Genomic DNA, 21,845 nt, shown 5'->3' on the forward strand with positions numbered 1-21,845 from the left:
ATGCAGATATAAATTCATAGACCGCCTGAGTCTGAGAATAAATCTAATAATACTGATACTTCTGTCAAAGGTCCACGATATTAATTCTTAACATATTGTGGGCAATAAACTTTAACTTTAGGTTAATGAGTGTATTAAATATAATTAAAGGTAACCTTCATTAGTTGATTCCCAGACGAGAAAGAAATGAAGCTAATTAAATTAAAAATACCTAATGATACAACTATAAGCCTGCTATCTGTGGCTCGCAGACCTTGCCGAGTCTTACCCCAAGGGTAATTATAATTTCTTATTAAGATCCTAGCTACAGAAAATATAAAAACCTCTAATTATTTTAATCAAAATCAAAATATACTTTATTCAAGTAGGCTCACGAGTATTTATTATTATTATTAATTTTTAATTTAATTTCATATAATACTTAGAATTTTAAGTATAGATCTACCTTTTTCCCCCCTTGAATAATAAACCATATTATGGGGTCTCCTGCAAAACTACGTTTATTTAAAAGATTTTTTATGAATTTCGTAACCCATGACAGGTTTTGTTTTGATTTCATTGTAAGCTGCAAGAAAGTCGTCTCCATTTGGCGCAAAAATTATGAAACCTTATTTAAATTAAATTTTAATGACAAATAGTATACATTAGTTAAGTTAGAATCGAAATTTGTCAAAAACAATTAACTTTAGTTTTGTTTACGTTTTTCTTTTTTTTTTTTCTTATATGCCGTAGCTCTCTAACCGGCCAGTAACTTTATTCCGCTCTCTAAAATTAATTATTTGTTAAATCGTAATAATTACAAATAGCTCCGCCTGCGTCGCTACTAGTGCTAGGTTCGTTAAAACCTAACGAACCATTAGTTTACATATAAAACATTTTAAATAAGAGTTCACCTAATAATGGTTATTCTGAGTTGTAAGCAATGCGATTTATTTTTTATCTCCAGTTTTCTTCATTGTAAAGTAAGGTAATGTCCTACTGCTGGGGTTGGATATATTTGAGCGAAAGATTTTTAGAATTTATTTCACCACAGTACTCTAATACGGTTTGATAGATATCATGTTTTTATACAGCAATAACAAGTTTCCTCAAGTTGTTTTATTTCACCACCAAGTAAGATAAAAATTATAAACATATAATAAACACATAAAAATTCAACGGCCTGGGTTTGAAAACCCACAATCATCTGTAAATTTTCGCTAGTTCTAACCACTGGGCCATGTAAGCTTCTTCGTCATACAAAAACCAGATTCTAATTCTAATAATATATTTTTAAACGCAAAAAGTTTATACTCAAATAGGCGATACGTCTATCATCGACACTTTCATGGAAAATTCAATAATTAAATCAAATCGAATAACTCTATTACGACTGGCTGATACTAATCCCATTCGATTATTGAAGGACGAGTCAGCTTATCAAATTAGTTTACAACTAAAGACTGCTTTTAATAGTTCGTGAATAAAAGTGCATGGGACTCGCGGAAGTATCCAAATATAACTATAATTGATTTAACTATAAATCAAATGATGCAAAACTATACATTAATTTGAACTTCGATTAAATGAAAAAACTATAGAGTTTTCATTTATAGAAAACTAAAGAGTTGTCTTTTTTAACACATAACTTAATTGTTGTTCTTAATTTAATTCCCAAAACTTAACATGCGTGTTACGAGGATACTCATACGCGTTCATGTACCATTGGATCAACTACAGATGGAAATTACTGGAGACAGTTTCAACTAACGTTGTAATACAAAGTAACACCCCGTAGATATCCCACACTCGAGCAAAGGTCTCCCTCTTGAAGAAATAGTTTGAACGTGACATGAATTATAAGTACAAACTTAGCACATGAAATATCAATCAATGTTCGGTGAAGATTGACGAATTCAATTCACTTTGTCTTTTAAATAACGTGCAATGTAATAGCAGTTGTATTTTATTATCCGCTCTGGTTTAGAAACAACTATTATTAACTTCAATCTCAAATAAAAGATTAATATAATCTCGTGGAGTCGTAGAAATAACGGTAATTGCATATTTTTTTAGCACACACACAAAACAAACGTCTCTTATTAAAATTTCATACAATGAAAGACATGAATACTATCGTACATATTAACCAGGGCAAAATTCGCATTACGCTCTAACTTCCTACACGAGACGATACGTTTCTTGGAAAGTGAGTTCTATAATAAAAGCTATAAGGTTTAAAATTGTACATACCTTTGAAGGAGGCCATCTTGTCCGGGAGGCCTGGAAACTCTCATTTATCAGAGACTTCAGCGTCTAATTATACGGTGAACATCGCGAGACGTGTGCTTTTACCTGCAGGGTAAATTATTTGGTTAATAATACATGTCAAATTATAAGGCATGAGACAATGCGTGTGATTAACAAATTAATTAGACGAATATATATATATATATATGTCTGATGATGAAACTATCAGAGACCGGTGTTTGTTAAATAATGGTTGAAAAATAATTGGACAGAAAATATTATGTAAATTATGATGTTCTTTTGTCAGTTAGGCAGCACCGAACGCAGATTTGTTCAATACTTGCACATCGAATCGCAAACATATTATATTTTTCCTCCATTAATAAATAAGGCATATTATTCAACATAAAACTACATACACGATAATAAGCGTGGAGAACTTGTTGACTTCAGACACGATGTGTTATATAAAATTAATTGTATTTGATTCACATATTTTTTTATTTCAAAGGTTGGAAAAATAACTACTGAGTTTGTAACCGGTATTGATTGATAGAATCTATTATCTGAACCGCTGATCAGAATTAAGATTCAACAATACGATTTACATTCACAAAAAATTTAAAAATCGAGAGGCTGCTTGTATAAAATATATTTTTATTTGTTTATCATGCTGTGGTTATTATCGTTCAATTTGATATGTGAAGCATTTTTATTGGCGCGTCATGGGGTTAAAAATCACCGTGACGGCTAACAGCGCGACGCTTTTTATTCTCCTTTTAATTAACTAAATTCTATGTTTTTATTTATTTTGCTATTTATTGATTATTTTTTTCAATTATAAATTCTTTAAGCATCTATAAATTTTCAGCGTCTGCCGGCGTCTTGTGTCGATCACTTTGTATATAAGTTTTCTTTTAATTAACTCGAAGTAGTTTTTATCTTGTAACAACAACTTGAAACAAATTTAATTGAACGTACATTTTAACATGAAAACCGCAACAGAACTTACGAAACAAAGGCCCTTTCTGATATAAAAGACTTGCTTACAGACTGTGGCTAGTACAAATAGTTTTGACGTTTCCTCTTTTAACAACGTCGTATTTCGGTTCGCAAACATTATATTTAAGACGTATTCTTATTAGCTCTTACCAGTATTTATATAAATTCGTTTATTTTGAAATGTACGTTTAAATTCAAAGAGATTTCAGCCTTAGCTTCAAATGACTCCAAAAATAACTTAGTAGGTATTGCTCTCGAGTCTCGTAAACATCATATTCATTTTAAGTTAATTTAATCGTAAAAATGACCTAATTTTTAAAGACTTTTTTAGTTATTCTTACTTTTAATAAAATAAATACGAGCTGTTACTTTAAAAATAATATCGGTAGGTTCTTCTTAAAACACTACTCAAATGAGACCGTCAGTGTCTGTTACCAAGCAACGATAAAGACAAGTCAATCAAATGACTTTTATAATTTACTTCCATAGACTAAATTTACTACTCCCAATATACATAATAAATACTGCCTCGTCGGTTTGGTAACTAGATATAAATAACCCTTGGGCCTTGGATGCGTGAGGTGGGGGTCTTGCTCTCGTTTTTTTCTTTAAGTTGGTCCTGAGGAGAAGGAAAGCCGGATTGGCCTCATGCTGTCGTACACACAAGTTACGACTGCAGGCGGTAAGATCACCTATGCTTCGTCAAGCCACGTCTTCGTCACGTGCTGTGGATGCGTCATATCAAACACGATTCCTTGACCTCTTCAATCCGTGACAAAGACAGACATTGCAGCCATTTAGCTGGTAAGAATTCCGCATAACCCAGGGACTTGGGCCCTGCGCAACTGGCTGGTTGTCCTCGAAGCTTTCGAAGAATTGAGAAGATGATTAATCAACAATTGAAATTGTTAAACAATATTGTATCTAGCGATTTTGTAGAAAATAGGGGCACTGATCTCCTGTAGTTGCCTGTAGTAATTTGATTCTATGTCTGAAATATCTCCGATCTGGTCATACCATCCCAAACGAATATGAAAGTCAGGGATTAGAGAGTACACATACATATATATGCGCATACACTTGTGAACTACAATACCTCCCGTTGAGAATGCCTCCCCGAATCGAATTTGGAAGACATGACTACATTCCGTAAACAGCACGTCCCACGGTATATAAAGTTAAATGTCAGAAGCGTTTTATTTCTTGCAAAACATTAACTTGAGACTAACTCCATATAACAATATTATCGCCTGCAAAGAAAGCACTTCAACAATAGCTCTACCCATTGATTTTTTGACAACAAAGCTATCAGCTCCAGTGGCGCAATCGGTCAGCGCACGGTACTTATAGCGCAGTGCGTGCGAGACATGCCGGGGTTGTGAGTTCGAGCCTCACCTGGAGCAAAATTTTTATATTCAAACTATTTAATTTATATTCTATTCTAAATTTAACTCTCTCATTGACCTAGGGGCTAACTAACACCTGAATACTATGGTTCAGGGCTGACACTACGATTAAGAGTGAGGCAAGACTGTGTACTATACGAATGTCATGTGCAGCTGGCTGATCTCCGTCGTAGTCAGAATCAAAATCACCCACATATCTTCATAACAGCTGATTCTAAAGCTTGCTATTCTCCATATTAATTTTCTTATATCTATAATTTACCGAGATAGTTTTACAACCTAAAGTCATACCCGCTGTTTGCAACTTATTAAGCCTCGTGAACAATACACTAATACTGTCTCGTAGGCAAAAGACTAATCATAGCAGTTGCACTCAGCTACTTTGAATGAGCTGTCTCGTAACGCTAAAACAAATTGCATTGCAATTTAGCCTTTATACTATACCATATAAGATATATACTTCTTTAATGGTTCGTACCTTGCCCTTCTTACAAGCGACGTGTTTTGAGGCTTTCAACTGGAACGCGCCTAAGATAATGAACTCTTTTGTCAAGAATAAACATTTTTACCAGACGGTAAACAATTTCACGTTTGTATTTTATCTCGTGTACTTTAGACGTTTCTGTGACTCCTCTCTCATATTTATTATCTATGTTCAGAATTCAGCAACAATGGCCTAGTTTTGATGTAACTATTCATCTTTATAATTCATATTTTACACTGGATTTGGCGCTGCTAGCTGACATATAAGTTTCCTAGTTTGACTTCAGAAGCTTTATTCATTTAATGACAATATTGATTTTCGGCTTAAATTTTTATAATATAAAATTTTAACAACAACCTGACGACGTCAAATACTCAGAGAAAACGAGTTATAAAAAAAATTCGAGCATATTATAAATATTTCGCGTATTTTTTCTTACATAAGTATTGGTAATGTTTCTTTAAATTTAACTAGGAAATACCCTTCCAAACAAAAAACAAACCAATACGATTCATATATGACGGAGTTCTGAGGTAACAAACATTAATTGCTTAAAAAAGGCTTATAACACATGTCATGTATAATGTTCAAAATATTAATTGAAATGCGTTAATTAAATATCTGTAGATGACTGCCGGCGAGATGAATTCATTACAGAATATGGCGGGCGAATAGGACACGCCAAAAATGATAGATGCTGTTTCACCACAGACTACATACGTAGCGAATGATGAATGGAATTTTAAAATAGGATTTCACAACAACATGAAAACTGAAAGTATCCATTCGAACTAGGTCAGTATTTTTTCGAGATAAAAAACAACTAAAAGAGTGTTCTTTTATTTTGTACCTAGGTGGGGGTGGTACTTGATTAACCACTTTAGCTTTTAATTTTGCCTGCCTTCTTTCTGTAAATGTCCCACTGCTGGGCTAAGGCCAACTTCGAGGAGAGAAGGCTTCTAGCTAAACCACGCTGCTCGGTTTAATATACACAATTGTCATTTCTTGAATTTCATTGAAATTAGACACTTATAGGATCCTCACGGTGTTTTCCTTCACCACTGAGTACTAGATAAATTATAAACACAGATTAAACACATGAAAATTCAGTGATGCTTCCTTTAGTTTGTCGAAATCATCGAGTTCGAAACAGTGCTAGTTCTATAGCTGCTATAAAATAAATAAATATTTATCATAAATCCTAATGATGTTATACTTGCGTTAGTTTCAGTAGTCTTGCAAGCTTTAGTCTAAATAATCAAAGCGGTAAAATCGACCTCTTTTTTCATATGAGAAAGATTGTTATCGCTTCATCAAACATGCCTTTGGCTAGAACCTTCGATATAAAAGCAATGGACTCCAATGGACCAGAGAAACTCGTTCGCAGTATTAGCTATTTGCTGTTTATTCTACTACGATACAAGCGAAGAGGACTGTGCTTAACTTTACGTAAATTTATATTATTATTTTTTGTATGTTTTAAGCTTTAAAATAGTACTTAGACTCAACACATCAATGTTTTAAAAGAGCCATCGAGTTCGTTCGTCTGTTTGTTTTAACGCTCTTATCTATCATATGATAGACCATTTATTAAGAAAGATAAAAGAAAAAGAGTTGAGGGGGAGTGAGTCAAGCCTAGTTCATGACTAGTGAAACCGCACGGAAAATTAAGTCTAGTACAATTTGTGCTAAAGACAATGTACTGTTTAATAATTATTTTTTTATTTCATTAACGTTACACTAATCAACATCAACTTAACTAAAAAATCCCATTTTTGGAGATTATAAAATCTCATAATCTCATATCACAAAGATAGACATAATCTCATTTAACTGATTTATTTATCGAAATTTAATTAAATGATTGCTTTAATAGAGACATTGATTATTCTAAACATTCTATGCAGGCTTCAATTTCGAGTTGAACGAGTTAAGCACGGCACCAGTAGTTTGCACAATATGCTACCTATCAAATAATGCGGTGAGGGGCTGTGCAACCCTGTTTGAATAGCCAACCGATTTCATTTCCTGAGGCAACGGCTCCACCGCAAAATTCGTTTTTTACCACGCAACGTTCTCGCTCATATTTCAGAAAAAAAAATGATTCCCATCAAAAAATTCATTTTGTTTTCTAGGTTTCACTCAAACCGTTTATAGCTGGCATTTTCGTGTAAAATTTTAAGTCAATCTGCATGAAATTTTGCGAGTTAATATTTCAGAGAGCGAGGTATTTGCCAATCTATCCGTCCTGTATCCGATACATAGTGATTGCAAGTGAAGAATTTACAGTCCCATTTTTTTTAACGCATTTATCTTCTAGAATAATTTAATTATCCGTTGATTTAGGTTAACCAACTTTTCCGAATTTCATTAATCTATCAGTCCAAAAGTTAAAAATCTATTATTTCGAATAAACAAAATAAATTTTCCAATAGTTGTCCATGGCTTGACATTCGATTCATGTCCCTCTTTAAATACGTTTCCAATTTCATTTCCGTAAATGAAGGCCTTCACAGGCAACGAAAAAGTTGAAAAACGCCGCGTCTGATATTTCTACTTGTCAACTTTATTTCAGACACGTTTAATATATAAATAAATAAAATAGGAAATTGTTCAGAGATTCACTAGCTCTACAAATTGGACTTTAATAAAAGTGTATAATAATACTACTTTGTTCTATATTGATAGAACAAAGTAGCATTATATACTTTTGTTAAAATCGTACTTGACAAACTGTTCTCTCTGGTTCCAGACTAACGTATAAAATACTGAATATGGCCAGTGTAAATACCAGTACATAACCGAAACTTGAAATGTATGATCAAGTGAACGATGGAAGTGCATTGTAGACTGTCGAGTCACCACTTTTCGGGCTTTATTGACTTTGAAAACTTTGATAACTCCATGCGTTTAATAGATTACATTACTCCGACGTTAAATTTGACAACGAAACCACATTGTAACGGAGTAATTACAACTACTTCGTTTGGAACAGTTTTAACACGTATTTAATAAAAATCTAAAAATATGATAATACGCTTAATATACAATGATTTGTGTAGCACCGAACGCTACGCCACTAGTGCTACGAACGCTACGAAAAGTTTTTGAGTGAGACACCGATCCACAATACGACGAATACGTGGACATTATAAAGAATAGTGACTTATTCATATCTCAAAATTCATGCTATCATTACATATAATTTTTCAAATTATATGAAACACACAATTTGCATTTCAATAAGTTAAACGTTTAAATAAAAAAAAAAAAAAACGAATATAAACTAATAATCCTTATATATATAATTGTAATTAATATAAAATAACTTTGTTAAAAAGACCACTTAAATAAAATACATTTTCATTTCGTATTATATACTTTTATACGATAAACTGTTATATCAATTGTTATGAAACGTAATAAGTTCACTACCAGGTGTGGAATTTTATACACTTTATAAGTAATGGGCCTGTCGAAGGTAAGTAGCGAATCGCGAAACTGCTAGAGATTTAATGCTACTTTTCCTTGACCACTATTCTCAGAATTGGTAAACTCAATCTGACTTTTTATATGCGGGTCGAGAGAAATTGAAAATGCTATCTATCATAATAGTTGTCATTTTAAATAAGTAAATAGAAACGATATAAATTTTATCAAGAAATAATAAGAATTGTGTTTTAAGATAGGCTGAGAATACATTAGAAATAAATCAAGGCGCCAAATACAAAGCCATGTTGGGAGTTTTCGTTAGCCGCCATCTTGAAATTAGCGTTAACAAATAATAGGTACACAAAAAAAGGTTATAGAAAAAATATTTTTAAAAAAAAGGATTTTTAAGATCTTTTTACTTTTTCACTTGATACAATACTGATTGATCAGGAATTCATCATAATGGTGAAAAAATGTCGAAAATATAGCGCGTCTAACTTACTATATGTCAAATGGAGTAAAAACGTGAAACGAAGTTTTACTGCAAATTTTTAGTAGCCACTTTCTTAATGTATATAACAATCCTATTACGTACAAAAGAGAACTTCAAGATAATCTCTAACTATCAAATTTTTGGCATTCGAACATATAGCTCCAGTGGCGCAATCGGTCAGCGCACGGTACTTATAGCGCAGTGCGTGCGAGACATGCCGGGGTTGTGAGTTCGAGCCTCACCTGGAGCAACGTTTTTGTATCTTTTCTTATCACATTTAACAGTAAATTAGTTGACGTTGCACTTGGACTACGTGTCTCTGATGAATTGCCATGTAAATGAGAGAAGGGTTTACGTTAGTGTACGTCTAATCTGAAGTATGATCACATCTCTTGCCCAATTATCTACTCTCTGACGAGTATAGTCGCCACGACTAAGGTCGGTAGTGAGGACATAAATACATTTATAATAACGCGTTGTTCCAGGACATATGGGATCCAATGTTAACGAGGTGACAGCTTACAATGTCGTAACCCAAAATGTCGACATAATATACTTATTTTTTTTTATTTTATTTAGTTTATTGTATGACGTTTTTTTATGCTATCGGTAGGTGGATGAGCAAATTGGCCACCTGATGGTAAATGGTCACCACCGCCCATAGACTATAGCGTTGTAAGAAATATTTACCATTCCGTGCATCACCAATGCGTTAACAACCTTGGGAACTAAGATGTTACGGCCCTTGTACCTGTAGCTGCACTGACTCACTTACCCTTCAAACCGGAACACATCAATACTGAGTTTACTGCTGTTTGGCGGTAGAATATCTGATGAGTGGGTGGACGTTCAATAAATAAATACATTTGTTTGTTTTTTTTCACGTATTTCACGAGTCACGTATCGCGCTTATGAATGAACGATTTTATAATCCTTTAGTACTATCAAGATTTCGAAACTCGGTGGCCTTCGACGCTACGGAATATTCAGCTTGTCCTTCGCGTCTTCGGTTTCTTATAAATAACTTTAAGCCCTAGGTTTTATGTTTCCTAGTATCATCTTGGAATTTCATACAATTAATAGGAAATACATACACTTTACAGGAAATGTGTTTATTAAATAATCTATGAGAGATTATTCTAAACATTACGTAGACTAGAAATCGTATTTGTTCTATACGTCAGGATTCATACATATCCACTACCTATTTATATGTTTATAGGAATATCGAATTAAAAAATAAATTAACCACTAGTTTCCTATCCGTGAATAGCTTAAAACTTATTCCACAACTCTACTTCAGAGTGGGTTTATGGGTGCAAATAAATAACAGTTTCATTTGACACATGATGTTTTAATTTCAATTATCTACCTGGATTATATCTAAAAAAAATTACAACATTCAATATGTTCTAATTTTTTGCGCCAAAGCCTTTATTCGACCTGAAACTTTAAACTAAAATAATATGAAAGTTCCATATTGATCACAAGTTCAAAATCAAACAAAAAAAAATCTTAACATTTTGAAACTATAGGTATAAATATGTTTGAAAGGTTCACAGAAAATTATTTAATCTAAAAATATAATCCGTTACACGGGAATAGCGATACCAGGAAATACTCTTTGACATTTTATAATGTTTATTAAAACTAAAAACGATTCATGCTTTAAGAATTACATTAAACCCTGGATTGAATTGGTAGCGTTTATTTGTTATTTTATATTGCATTTCGTAGTATTTCGATGAACTGAAACGAACCCATGAAAATTACTTATAATAAAATTGCAAAATGACTGACTGATATAAAAGGCACTCAAGGTTAAACTAGTGGGTATAACAAGTTGAAGTCTTATGGAATATGACCTATATAAAATCAAATAAAAAATAAAAATTATAATAGTTCTACCTCTGAAACTAACTTTGTACATAAATTATATGTATTGCTCATTGTAAAGTGAACTTTAAGGTAAAAGTGTAAGGTTCTTTATGAGTAATAAAGTTCTATAACCTGAATAAATACTAATTAAATTGATGGAACTTTAACGTATTCATAAAAAGACGCGTCCTATTGCACTATCCGGATTTTGTATGTGTGATCCGAGCAATTGTGTTTTTGTAATACCGTTCGCCGAAGAAGCTAACACTGATTCTAAAAACGTTCCACTTCAAGTGAGAAAAAGGTACTAAGCTGATTTGTCTTTATTTATTACTAAAATGTATTCAATAATAACACACATTGACTTATTTGCCTCCACAGTCTAGCTAACTTCAAAAAATGTACGCGAAGACTCTTTGGTCGGATTTATCTTTACACAAACATCTTTGCATTATTATAACCTGCCCAGTAAGTTCATCCACATTTAAATTTGGCGCTACGACTGATATCGGACATACGTTTTTACGTTTTTGTGACATTTTATTAAACAATAAATCTAGGCAATTATTCAGGTTATTTTTATGGATAAAAATCGCACGCTCGTAGACATGGGCGCAGTTAGAATAATTAACCATTCGTTAGATTGCCGATGCAACGCTACACTAAGATATTATGCCCCTTGTTGCCAGTGTAACTACAGATACACTGGCTTAGATTGGATGGCTTCGGTTTGGCTGTAGATTATGTGATTAGTTGCTGATTTTCGAATAATGTTATTGTTGTTGAATGTTTTTATGTTTAATTTTACTATTTATTTATTTTTTTAGCATTAGCAGCCCGTAAATGTCCCACTGCTGGGATAAAGGCCTCCTCTCCCTTTGAGGAGAAGGTTTGGAGCATATTCCACCACGCTGCTCCAATGCGGGTTGGCGGAATACACATGTGGCAGAATTTCGTTGAAATTAGACACATGCAGGTTTCCTCACGATGTTTTCCTTCACCGCCGAGCACGAGATGAATTATAAACACAAATTAAGCACATGAAATTTCAGTGGTGCCTGCCTGGGTTTGAACCCGAAATCATCGGTTAAGATGCACACGTTCTAGCCACTGGGCCATCTCGGCAATTTTACTATATCAGAAGCGAATATGATAACGAAACAACAATCTCAATATCAGCAAAAGTATATTTGACAAATAGCAATCAAGGGTGATCGATTCTATTTACTCTTGTCGAGAGTTTAACAATAATCTTGAAGATATATTAATGCATGAGGATAATTTGAACACTTATTTATTTATTTATTATTGACCCAACGATTAGTTGCGGGTTTAAACCCGGGCAAACATCACTAAATTTTCTCATTCGTAGTTTTTGTTTTAATTTATCTCGCTTCCTACGTATTTAAATTCTTTGACATGTATCATAACGGTACATAACATTAACAGCCTGTAAATTTCACACTACTGAACTAAGGCCTTCTCCTTTTAAGGAGAAGGTTTGGAGTATATTTCATCACACTGCTCCAGTGCGGGTTGGTGGAATACATATGTGGCAGAATTTCGTAGAAATTCCTCCACCGCCGAGCACGAGATGAATTATAAACACAAATCAAGCACACGAAAATTCAGTGGTGCTTTCCTGGGTCTGAACTCGAAACCACTGTTCTAAACACTGGGCCATCTCGGCTCTATCAATAATTTGACCCCAATAGCTTTCGATAAATCAAAATGATCGGGCCTGTAGAACCTGAGATTAAAGCATTAAAATGAACTGTTGAGATTTGTTATCTTAGTGTTGATTTATTCACTTTCAAGAAATCAGGTAATATTCTTAATGTATTAAAGAAAAATATATTTATACATTTCTATAAAAACTTATATTCCATACTGAACAAAAATGAATTTGGAACCAATTTAATTTGATTTATTGTGAAACTTAAGAATACCAATTTGCCCTCCAGATGTCTTCTGAACTTGACCCGCATTTAGAGTCAGGGTAAGACGTCCTATTTCACCCTCTCTATTAGACATCCGCATAAGTGAGAAAGAGAAAGATATATCCCGCCAGTAACGTGATATAGACGCAATCTAAAATGTTCAAATATCGAACATCGATATGTGACGTATATTTTGTTCGTTTTTATTATGTTATCTTATTTTAAAGGTGAGGAATGAAACTTATATTACTCAATTTCCAGTAATACAACTAATTTTTTTTTATAGAACATACTCTACTACTACAACAGGTATACTGTTAAGCGATGAATAATAATAATTAATAATCTTTACTTGGTGGTAGGGCCTTGTGCAAGGTTAGTAGATACCACCCACTCATTACATATTCTACCACCAAACTGCATTACTTGGTATTGTCGTGTTCCGGTTCGAAGGATGTGTGAGCCAGTACAGGCAATAGGGACATAACATCTAGGCTCCCGAAATTGGTGGCGCATTGGTGCTATTTAAGGAATGGTTATTAATTCTTACAGCCAAAGTCTATGGGCGATGGTGACCACTCACTATCAGGTCGCCTATTTTCCCATCCATTTCTCTATAATATAAATAGACCCTTAATAATTTTGATCAAAATAAAAAGGCACGACGATAAATAAAGTTACGTGGACGGATTTTATTTCATTTGTCAAAGTAGTAGAATTAATGTGTCATGTCAACTTTTATTTATAGTTGTATTAATGGTCGGTCCAGTGGCTATGGTATAATAGTGCCGTTTCGGAGAATACGAGGATTAAAGATAATGGTTGTTAGTGTAAAATGAAAGATGACTGTTATAATGTGTGCCTCGCAAAGCGCGTGAAATCATTGGTCAATGTTTGTATACACTTGTGCGCACTTGTGCACAGTCACATTTTCCACACTGGTGTTTATGGATATGTATCCCTGAGATTGGAAAAAGTCAGAAATTAATTAATTATATAAAATACTCATAAAATTACATAAGCAACTATTATCGGCAAGCAAAATTTCAGTTTACATTACAAAGATTTTTCCTTTGATTTATACTCACTTTTTACAATCGATTAACGTGTGCCATGTTTTATTAAAGTAAACTGTCCAGAAATTGTACAAGGGACGAAACACACCTGGGTGAGTTAAGGAGATAAGTGAAGACCGCGACGCGGATTCAAGGTAACAAAGGCACTTCACACAAGTATGGCCATTGGCTTTACGGATAATTTCACACCACAGCGTCTTATTGGTTAGTTATAGTCTTATACATGGATATAATATAAGAATAATATACAATTTTGTTTGTAACTATAACTATAGTAATAAAGTGTACGTTCCACGCAGGGTGCAGACACCACTGGTGGAAAGAGGCAAGACGGGATAAGAGAGCGTTACAGTTTGCCGTCACGGCATACGAACCGATTTTACTCCCGAGACGCGCCAATACAAAACACATCAAAATTAAACATTTGTCATTTATTGAGTTAATATTCAATGATTTTCATAATGTATAAATAATTATTTACTTGTCATACCGAATACATATGTAATAATAATGTTCATCGAATTAAAGCAACTACTGAGTTTCTCGCAGATTCTTCTTGGTGGAATCTGTAGATGTAATGTAATTTATATCGTAGTAATATGAATATCAATCTTTTTACGATCTCTAATATGATTAAATATATCCTACATACCGACGTTGAATCGAAACTTCAACCCCATACATTTTATAAAATAAAATATTAATGAATGAAATGCAACCTAAAATAACCTTTATTTTATTTCTAGTAAACAGAACTGATTTCGATATAACCGTATTTCAATCCAATTACATGTTGATACGGATAATAAAAAATCGATAACTCGTCTCGGCATTAACAGCGACACAATACGTGAATATAAAAATAAGTACCGTAATGTAATTTATTATTACACACAACATACCTACTTTTTTATTACGAAATAATATACTTTAATTCGAACGGATTTTCATACAAACAATATAAGAACAAGTATATACATACATATATACCAGAACTGATACTAACATCCATCTAATACTTCGTTGATCTTTTGGCTACGGTTCTATAAACTGCCGAGGAGAAAAGAACCGCACGTCTGCGTTGATGACTCAAAGGTCCAAGTAAAGCCTCAAAGGCCAAATACGTGAAATACACAGGCTCACTTTTGACCGTATTCGCTGCTCCGAAGAGCACTTAAAACGCCTTGGATTGAAAATATAGCGGGTGCTATGAATAGACAGCTAAAAAATATATTTCTAAGCCATGCAATCGTTGCCACATTCAAGTCAAGCGTCTCCTACTGCAGAACCTCAGCTTCAGGGTTTGCGACAAAGAGTACCTATCGTGACAGCAATCCTAGTCCGTTTAAATCTCTTGGAAAAATGGCGAATATCGACATGAAATATTACATGCAGACTCGCCTTCGCCTGAACGCCCAAAAGGGCGCCCTCTTCTAGTGTACATCGATGCGGCGGGAACACTGGGTGTTAGCGTCGTGGCGCGACCGTCATGCGTTTAAACTATACAATAGCAAGTAAAACTGAAATATGAGTAGAGAAATGCAAATGTCAAACATAACGTCTCTGCAACCTGTGTCGATTTTCTAACTCGTTTAGTCACTGCTACAGCATTTTTCAGTAGTCTTTCTTTTAAATGAGTTTGTCTGTTAGCTCGGCTCGATAACACTGTCACTGGGCGAATAGTAGGACTCAAACCAGGTGGGGTGAAATAAATGTGGAGTATCCGAGTATCATGACTAGCGTTATATACCTCAAGTCCATTTTTCAGTCAAATTAGTCGTGTTGTAAGTGAGCGCAAGGTGACGTGTGACCGTATTCATAAGTATTTTTTTAGGTTTTCGCATTTAATTTGCATATATCAATTGTGATTGATTTTTATAAATGTATTATAAAAGATTCACTATTTTTGTGCCTTAGAACGCTGAAAAGAAAATACTTAAAAAAAAGATTATAAAATTAATAATGAAAAAGACATACATAACTTTTTATTTCTTGTGACGTAATGACAATACAGTTAAATAGTATTGATGTTTTGTCTTTCTATATACCATGAGGACATTAGGAGTATTTACGGTTACGGTATACGATTTCATAAAAAGATATTTAAGCTTATTTATTTAATTAGATTTTTAATAACTCCCTTTGGCATTGTCGTTTGATTGCTCTCAAACGTTGTTAATTATTTTATTGTGTCTGTTAAATAACGCTTTATATATAGCGAAAGCAACTTCGATCCAACCGGGTGAGGAGGTTACGTTTCTCTCGAGGTCTCGTTTTTTTAAACTATCTTCTAAACTATTCCAATAATAAGTACTACATTCAAGTAGAGATCATTTTACCGAGACTTTAATACCGAGTCTCTCAAACTTGCTCTACTCAAATTTACTCCACTAGTTGGAGGCGTGTGTCGAGCGATGGCAAGGATGGCGTGTCTCGTTAGCAACAGAATACTTTGCATTTACAAGTATGCATTCAACTCGACTATATGATACGCGATACGTTCTTATGAAAAGCAACTGTAACATAATGTTAAAAGGAAAAATATATGAAATTATTTACTCAATTGCACTCTTATATGAAAATACAGATTCGTTGTTCCCAGGTCCCGAAGTCTTGAGTTCAAAACCTAGATCGGACCGATAAAAAAATATTGGGGATTTCAGTCGAAAAATTCTCAGTATAAGCCCTGAGTATAAGTAAGAAGTGTGTACAATCCCGTGCCTCATAAAGCACGCAAAGCCTTTGGTACTGCGCTTGGAGTCGATCACGACATCATCGTCATTATCAACAACATGATAACATACAACTTTCTCTCTGCTTGGATAAGACCTCCCCTATTTTAAAGGAGAAGAGTTAGATTTTATTCAACAAATGCTGGTTGGTGGATACACGAATGCAATTTTTCATCCAAACCGTCCAAGTTTTCTCAGTTCTGTCATAACAGACAGGTTCAGAAGATAAACGCCAATTCTAATACTTCGAATCTCAAAAATGTCATTCTAATTGAGCTCATTAGCAGAAGACGAAATATCGATTTATATATTTTTAACATCGAATATAACATATAGCCATACAAACTCTCATCCCCTATTTAACTTCGTATGAAGACAATTTTTTGGAATTTCTTCCTTAATGCTACTTTACGTTCCATAAGAAATTCCTGTGCAAAATATCATCCAATCAAACCTGACTTAGGCTGTACAATGTTTGTCAGTCAGTCAAACTTGTTTAAAGGAGGCAAATGACCTATTTAAAAAACGTCACATGACACATTTAATTCACTTACCTGAAAAAAGAATGTGAATGGAAAACTTATCCAATATAATGTAATTATCTGGCTTTTCCGAAAGGCTTACAAATTAGTGAAACTGCGAGTGTATTTCAAGTTTCGCTTAACAATAGGTTAAACGTCAACTTCAAATGGGTTCCGTAAACTTGTACGTTTAATATTGTTTCCAACTTTGTTTTGCATTCCATATATACCTCATACCGGTTCGTACCGGTTAACGGCGGATAAACTAAGTCATTACTTTATCCACAGTTATTCACTTTGTACGTTTACTATTTATAGACTGAATTGTTTTAGTGGTCTAATAGCTAGCTCATAGGAGTGCTGATAACGCGGTCTCGAGTTCAAATATCTAGATGAGCCGACAAAAAGCTCTAGTATTACTAGTACACAAACTTGAATTGGACAATATCTGACAATATCACATACATTACTCTGATCCCAATGTAAGTAGCTAAAGCACTTGTGTTATGGAAAATTAGAAGTAACGACGGTAGCACAACACCCAGACCCAAGACAACATAGAAAATCAATGAGCTTTTTCTACATCGACTCGGCCGGGAATCGAACCCGGGACCTCGGAGTGGCGTACCCATGAAAACCGGTGTACATACTACTCGACCACGGAGGTCGTCGTAATTAAAATAGTAAATAGTCGCCTCCACCTCCACGGGGCTTAAATTATCTCGATACAAAATTTTATCGAAATTGATACAGCTATTTATACCCCGAAGAAGTAACAGACAGATTTATTTTCGCATTTGTAACATTAGTATAGATTGTCAGATTAATATATTAATATTTGTGCTAGAAACGGCTTGGAGATCATTACATGCCCAAAATGTGTTAGAAACTAATTAGTTTTATAATATTCTACACACAAACGTTCCTTAACATATTTATTTAACAATTAAACATTTCTGAACGTTCTCTGAGTTATTTTTGTAAAAGCGTACACTTTATCCCGTAAAAGAATTATCAACCCCGTGTTGTCAGGAAACAGACGTAACTTGCTTGTTGTTCTTAGTAATAGAATGTATGTCTTACAAAAATCTCTTATGGTTTTACGAACATAATTATATAACATATGTAAGAATATATTTAGAAGCAATTGTTAATATATTAATTTTAATTTATTTCGTTAATAAAGTGGGATATGTCAAATACAAAAACTAAATGTATCTTTAAAATATTATACGTCTCGCGTAAATATTATACGTCATCAACATCGTCGTATAACATTTTTTTTTAAATAGTTTCATCGAACGTCTTTACGTTTATATTTAACATTGAAAGTTAAATGTTAATATTCTTCAGTTCGCATCAAAATAAAATATTCTTAATAATTATCTGTATGTCCCTGACGTAAGAGTATAATTTTATTTTGATTTCAGTGTTAATGATGAATGTTCGTATGTTTTCGGCAAAACTATGTTTCTTACGGAGAATTAAACTCGACGAAATATGCCGACATTTTTGATACTTGAATTAGTTTTCTAGATATCAATACTCTAATCTTTATTTTTATTCCTACTATTCGTCTTATCTTGTCGAAATCTATGCAAGTGTCGTAGGAACCTTAGAATGAAAAGTTTGTCCTCTATGCGTTCCTTAACTATTCATCTGATAGTGATAAAATATTAATGTAAAAATCTATACAATAGCAAAAGCCCTTTGTTTGAAATATCTTTGTTTGTCCTTCGAAATCAACGTTATACTCTTATTCGATCCGCTCACAGCCGGGTAGCCCAAAGGGGAGCCAAAACTTTTTTTGGCTTGCAGACATTTATTTTATTTTATATATTGTATTTAATTTTTATTTTTTTTAATTAATTTTACTTGACTCACGCCACTTTACATACGTTTCGCAAAAATCTTCAAAATTTTAAATCAATCAAATGTTGAGTAGCTTAATTAAAATTTTAATTATTAATTTACAAAAAAAATCGTTAAAAATTGACAAATTCAATTATTGCCGTATCATCACGGAATACGAGTCGTTCCAACCGGATTCCTGATAGATGTTTTAATTAAAAAAATGCTAATAATCTCATTAAATATTGGTAAGGTATGCCTATTAAAAAATACGTTTATTACTTAATATCGACTTAAATGTTATCCGGCACCTCAAAAAGATTCCCCAAGATACTTGATCAAAAGTTAATTATGTTGAACTTGAATTGTTACCATTTTCCTCATTACCCACCTAATTCATTTAAAAAAACAAACAAGTAAAGAAACATTCTAAAAAAATTAAATCCGACCGAGAATATCCAAGTACATAAATTGATTCTGAGCTAATTTAAAATTGATTTAAAAGTTTCATTTAATCAATACGGACTCTACGTTGACCTATCAGAAATTAATCACGGATATCTATAGTTAGCTCTTGACTTTGCTTTGAGAACAAAATTGAGTTCGGGAGACAACTTAGGCGAGCAATACAAATACGCGTATTGAACGATTATCTATTATCTTCTTAATAAATAAAAATGAATATTAGTCCTTTGCGGGTTCCTAAATTAATCATAAGATTAAGATTAAATTTTGTTAAGATGCGTACGCAAGAATAGGCCTTGGTCCAGAATAAAAATATTTTTTTGTGTTTTTATATATTTGTCTCCCAATGTAAACCTTATTTATGTAGACCCTTTATTCGAGCCGTGCGAAGTTGGGACGCGCTAAAATATAAAATTCCGGGCCATATCAAAATGCACTAAATACATGCATAATTATCATTTTATTGTAATAAATGTTTTGTCACCATCTAATGTTCTTTTGTTACTTTTTAAAAATCGAATATACATAAATTCCAAGCCAATTCATTTCAGAAACGTACCATAAAGTAACTCAAGCTGTAGAGGCATCCCATTTACATTAATTTAAACAATGATATAAACAACAAATCCATCGACCTATTGGTCTTATTCGATGCAAATGTAAAGTAAATAGTACTAATCGAGATAATGGAACAATGATCTCAAACAAGCATATGTTTATCTAGTAATTAAGAGAATTGAATTATTGATCAGCTCTTATTTCTGAACTCATATAACTTGGGTAAAAACATTTTCATGTATATAGCCCGCACTTGGCCATTAAATTTCAGAATGTGATAAACGACATTGACTTTAATAATTACAACAATTATAAGACACATGTATCGATTATGGATATTGGCCAACACTACCATTTTCAATATGGCAAACATGACACATATACAAAGAGAGATACAAAGCTTTAGAGGATTGTGTAAGAAAGTAATTCAACGAGCATCATTTTTGAAAATAGAACCATCGTATTTGTAATAAGAACAACGCAGTAACGTATTTTTTTTATTTGTAAAATAAAATAACTAAATGATTATGTTCTTAAATTCATTGAAACTTCTAAGAATATTTTTCTTTTGTATTCAACATATTATAATAGACTGAGTTCTGGTAAGATAAAGTGAACGTTAGTAGAACTTGGAAGAAAAATGAGATATTTAAATCATATGACTTATAGCAAAACAAAATGAATAATTATTCTCGAAAAGGTATATAAAGATTAACAAGTTTTATTGGCTATTTAAATTATGTAAAAGTCAAAACATTCGAAATTTAAAAACTGCTCAATATTTTACAATTAAATAAAACTGTTTTCAAATAAAAATAGTTATATACATTATAATACTTTCCCACGCCTAAATAAACAAACCGAACTAAAATATTAAGCCGAACAACCAATACGAAATAAAAACAACTGACACCAACTGACCAGCAAATTCAATATATACATACAAGTTGTGGTTTATCATTTGAAATATACAATAAACTGCTCAATGATTTGAAATTTAACTAAAACTCGCCTTTTACACTTTGCAATCGCACAACAAAATATGTACATACATATATATAAAAAATATAAAAATAATAAGGATTTTATGACATGGGCCGTGTAAATATAACGCAGAAAAAAACCTACATAAAGAAGATAACGGCGGCGTAGCAACGCACTAATAGCACCCAAAATATTATTATCTCAAATATTTCGTAGATAAACAGTCACCAATGTTAAATCGACCGTAGCCGATAACGCGTCCCGTAGCGCATAACGCGCTTATACGTATGACACACAAATATTATTAATATCGTAGTTAATAAATATTTCGTAGCAAAACTTACCCGAAATGTAGCGATCGTAGCGCTCACACCGTAGGTGCGGGCGCGGCGGGCGCCGGGCCCGGCCGCTGTGGCAGACGTCCGCTGGCTCGCGCGTAGGCGGCCGTCTGACGCGCCCCCCTGCCTCTGCCACCGGCGTGGTGCAGCGCACACTACTAGTGAAGCTTCGCTTTCGCTTTCTTTCACTTTTCTAGATTTTTTCCTACAGCCAGAAGAGATGCCTGGACTCCTGAAAAATTTATATCATTTTAAATAAGAAAAACTCCCTTTTGTATTCATATTCCTACACGTCTTGGGAAATAAAGAGGAAATTAAAAAAACATCTCTTGGTTTGCTAATACAATGCAAACTATAAACGGTAAATGCCTAATGAATTGGAATTAATTATAACCCTACAAAATAAATTGAAATAATGATATGTAAGCACATATATCTACCAATTATTTATAAAAG

General features: G+C 33.3%; 1 protein-coding gene and 2 non-coding genes across 3 annotated transcripts in view; 2 read left to right on the forward strand and 1 right to left on the reverse strand.

Annotated features, from left to right (window-relative positions):
* LOC125072341 (atrial natriuretic peptide-converting enzyme) overlaps positions 1-21,486 on the reverse strand; it is a 135,079-nt gene extending 113,593 nt beyond the window's left edge. The window contains exons 1-2 of the mRNA XM_047682985.1: positions 21,396-21,486; positions 2,233-2,334 (exon numbers count right to left, since the gene is read on the reverse strand). Of these exons, the coding sequence (XP_047538941.1) occupies positions 2,233-2,248 (16 nt within the window). The 5' untranslated portion in view covers positions 2,249-2,334; positions 21,396-21,486. The remainder of the gene's footprint in view (positions 1-2,232; positions 2,335-21,395) is intronic.
* On the forward strand, positions 4,543-4,634 carry Trnai-uau. Its single transcript is given in 2 exon segments — positions 4,543-4,580; positions 4,599-4,634. It is a non-coding gene; the product is annotated as a tRNA-Ile (tRNA).
* Positions 9,205-9,296, forward strand: Trnai-uau. The gene is given in 2 exon segments: positions 9,205-9,242; positions 9,261-9,296. It is a non-coding gene; the product is annotated as a tRNA-Ile (tRNA).
* Positions 21,487-21,845: the final 359 nt, after the last annotated feature.

This window comes from Vanessa atalanta, chromosome 1, assembly GCF_905147765.1.
Source record: "Vanessa atalanta chromosome 1, ilVanAtal1.2, whole genome shotgun sequence".
Classification (NCBI taxonomy): domain Eukaryota; kingdom Metazoa; phylum Arthropoda; class Insecta; order Lepidoptera; family Nymphalidae; genus Vanessa; species Vanessa atalanta.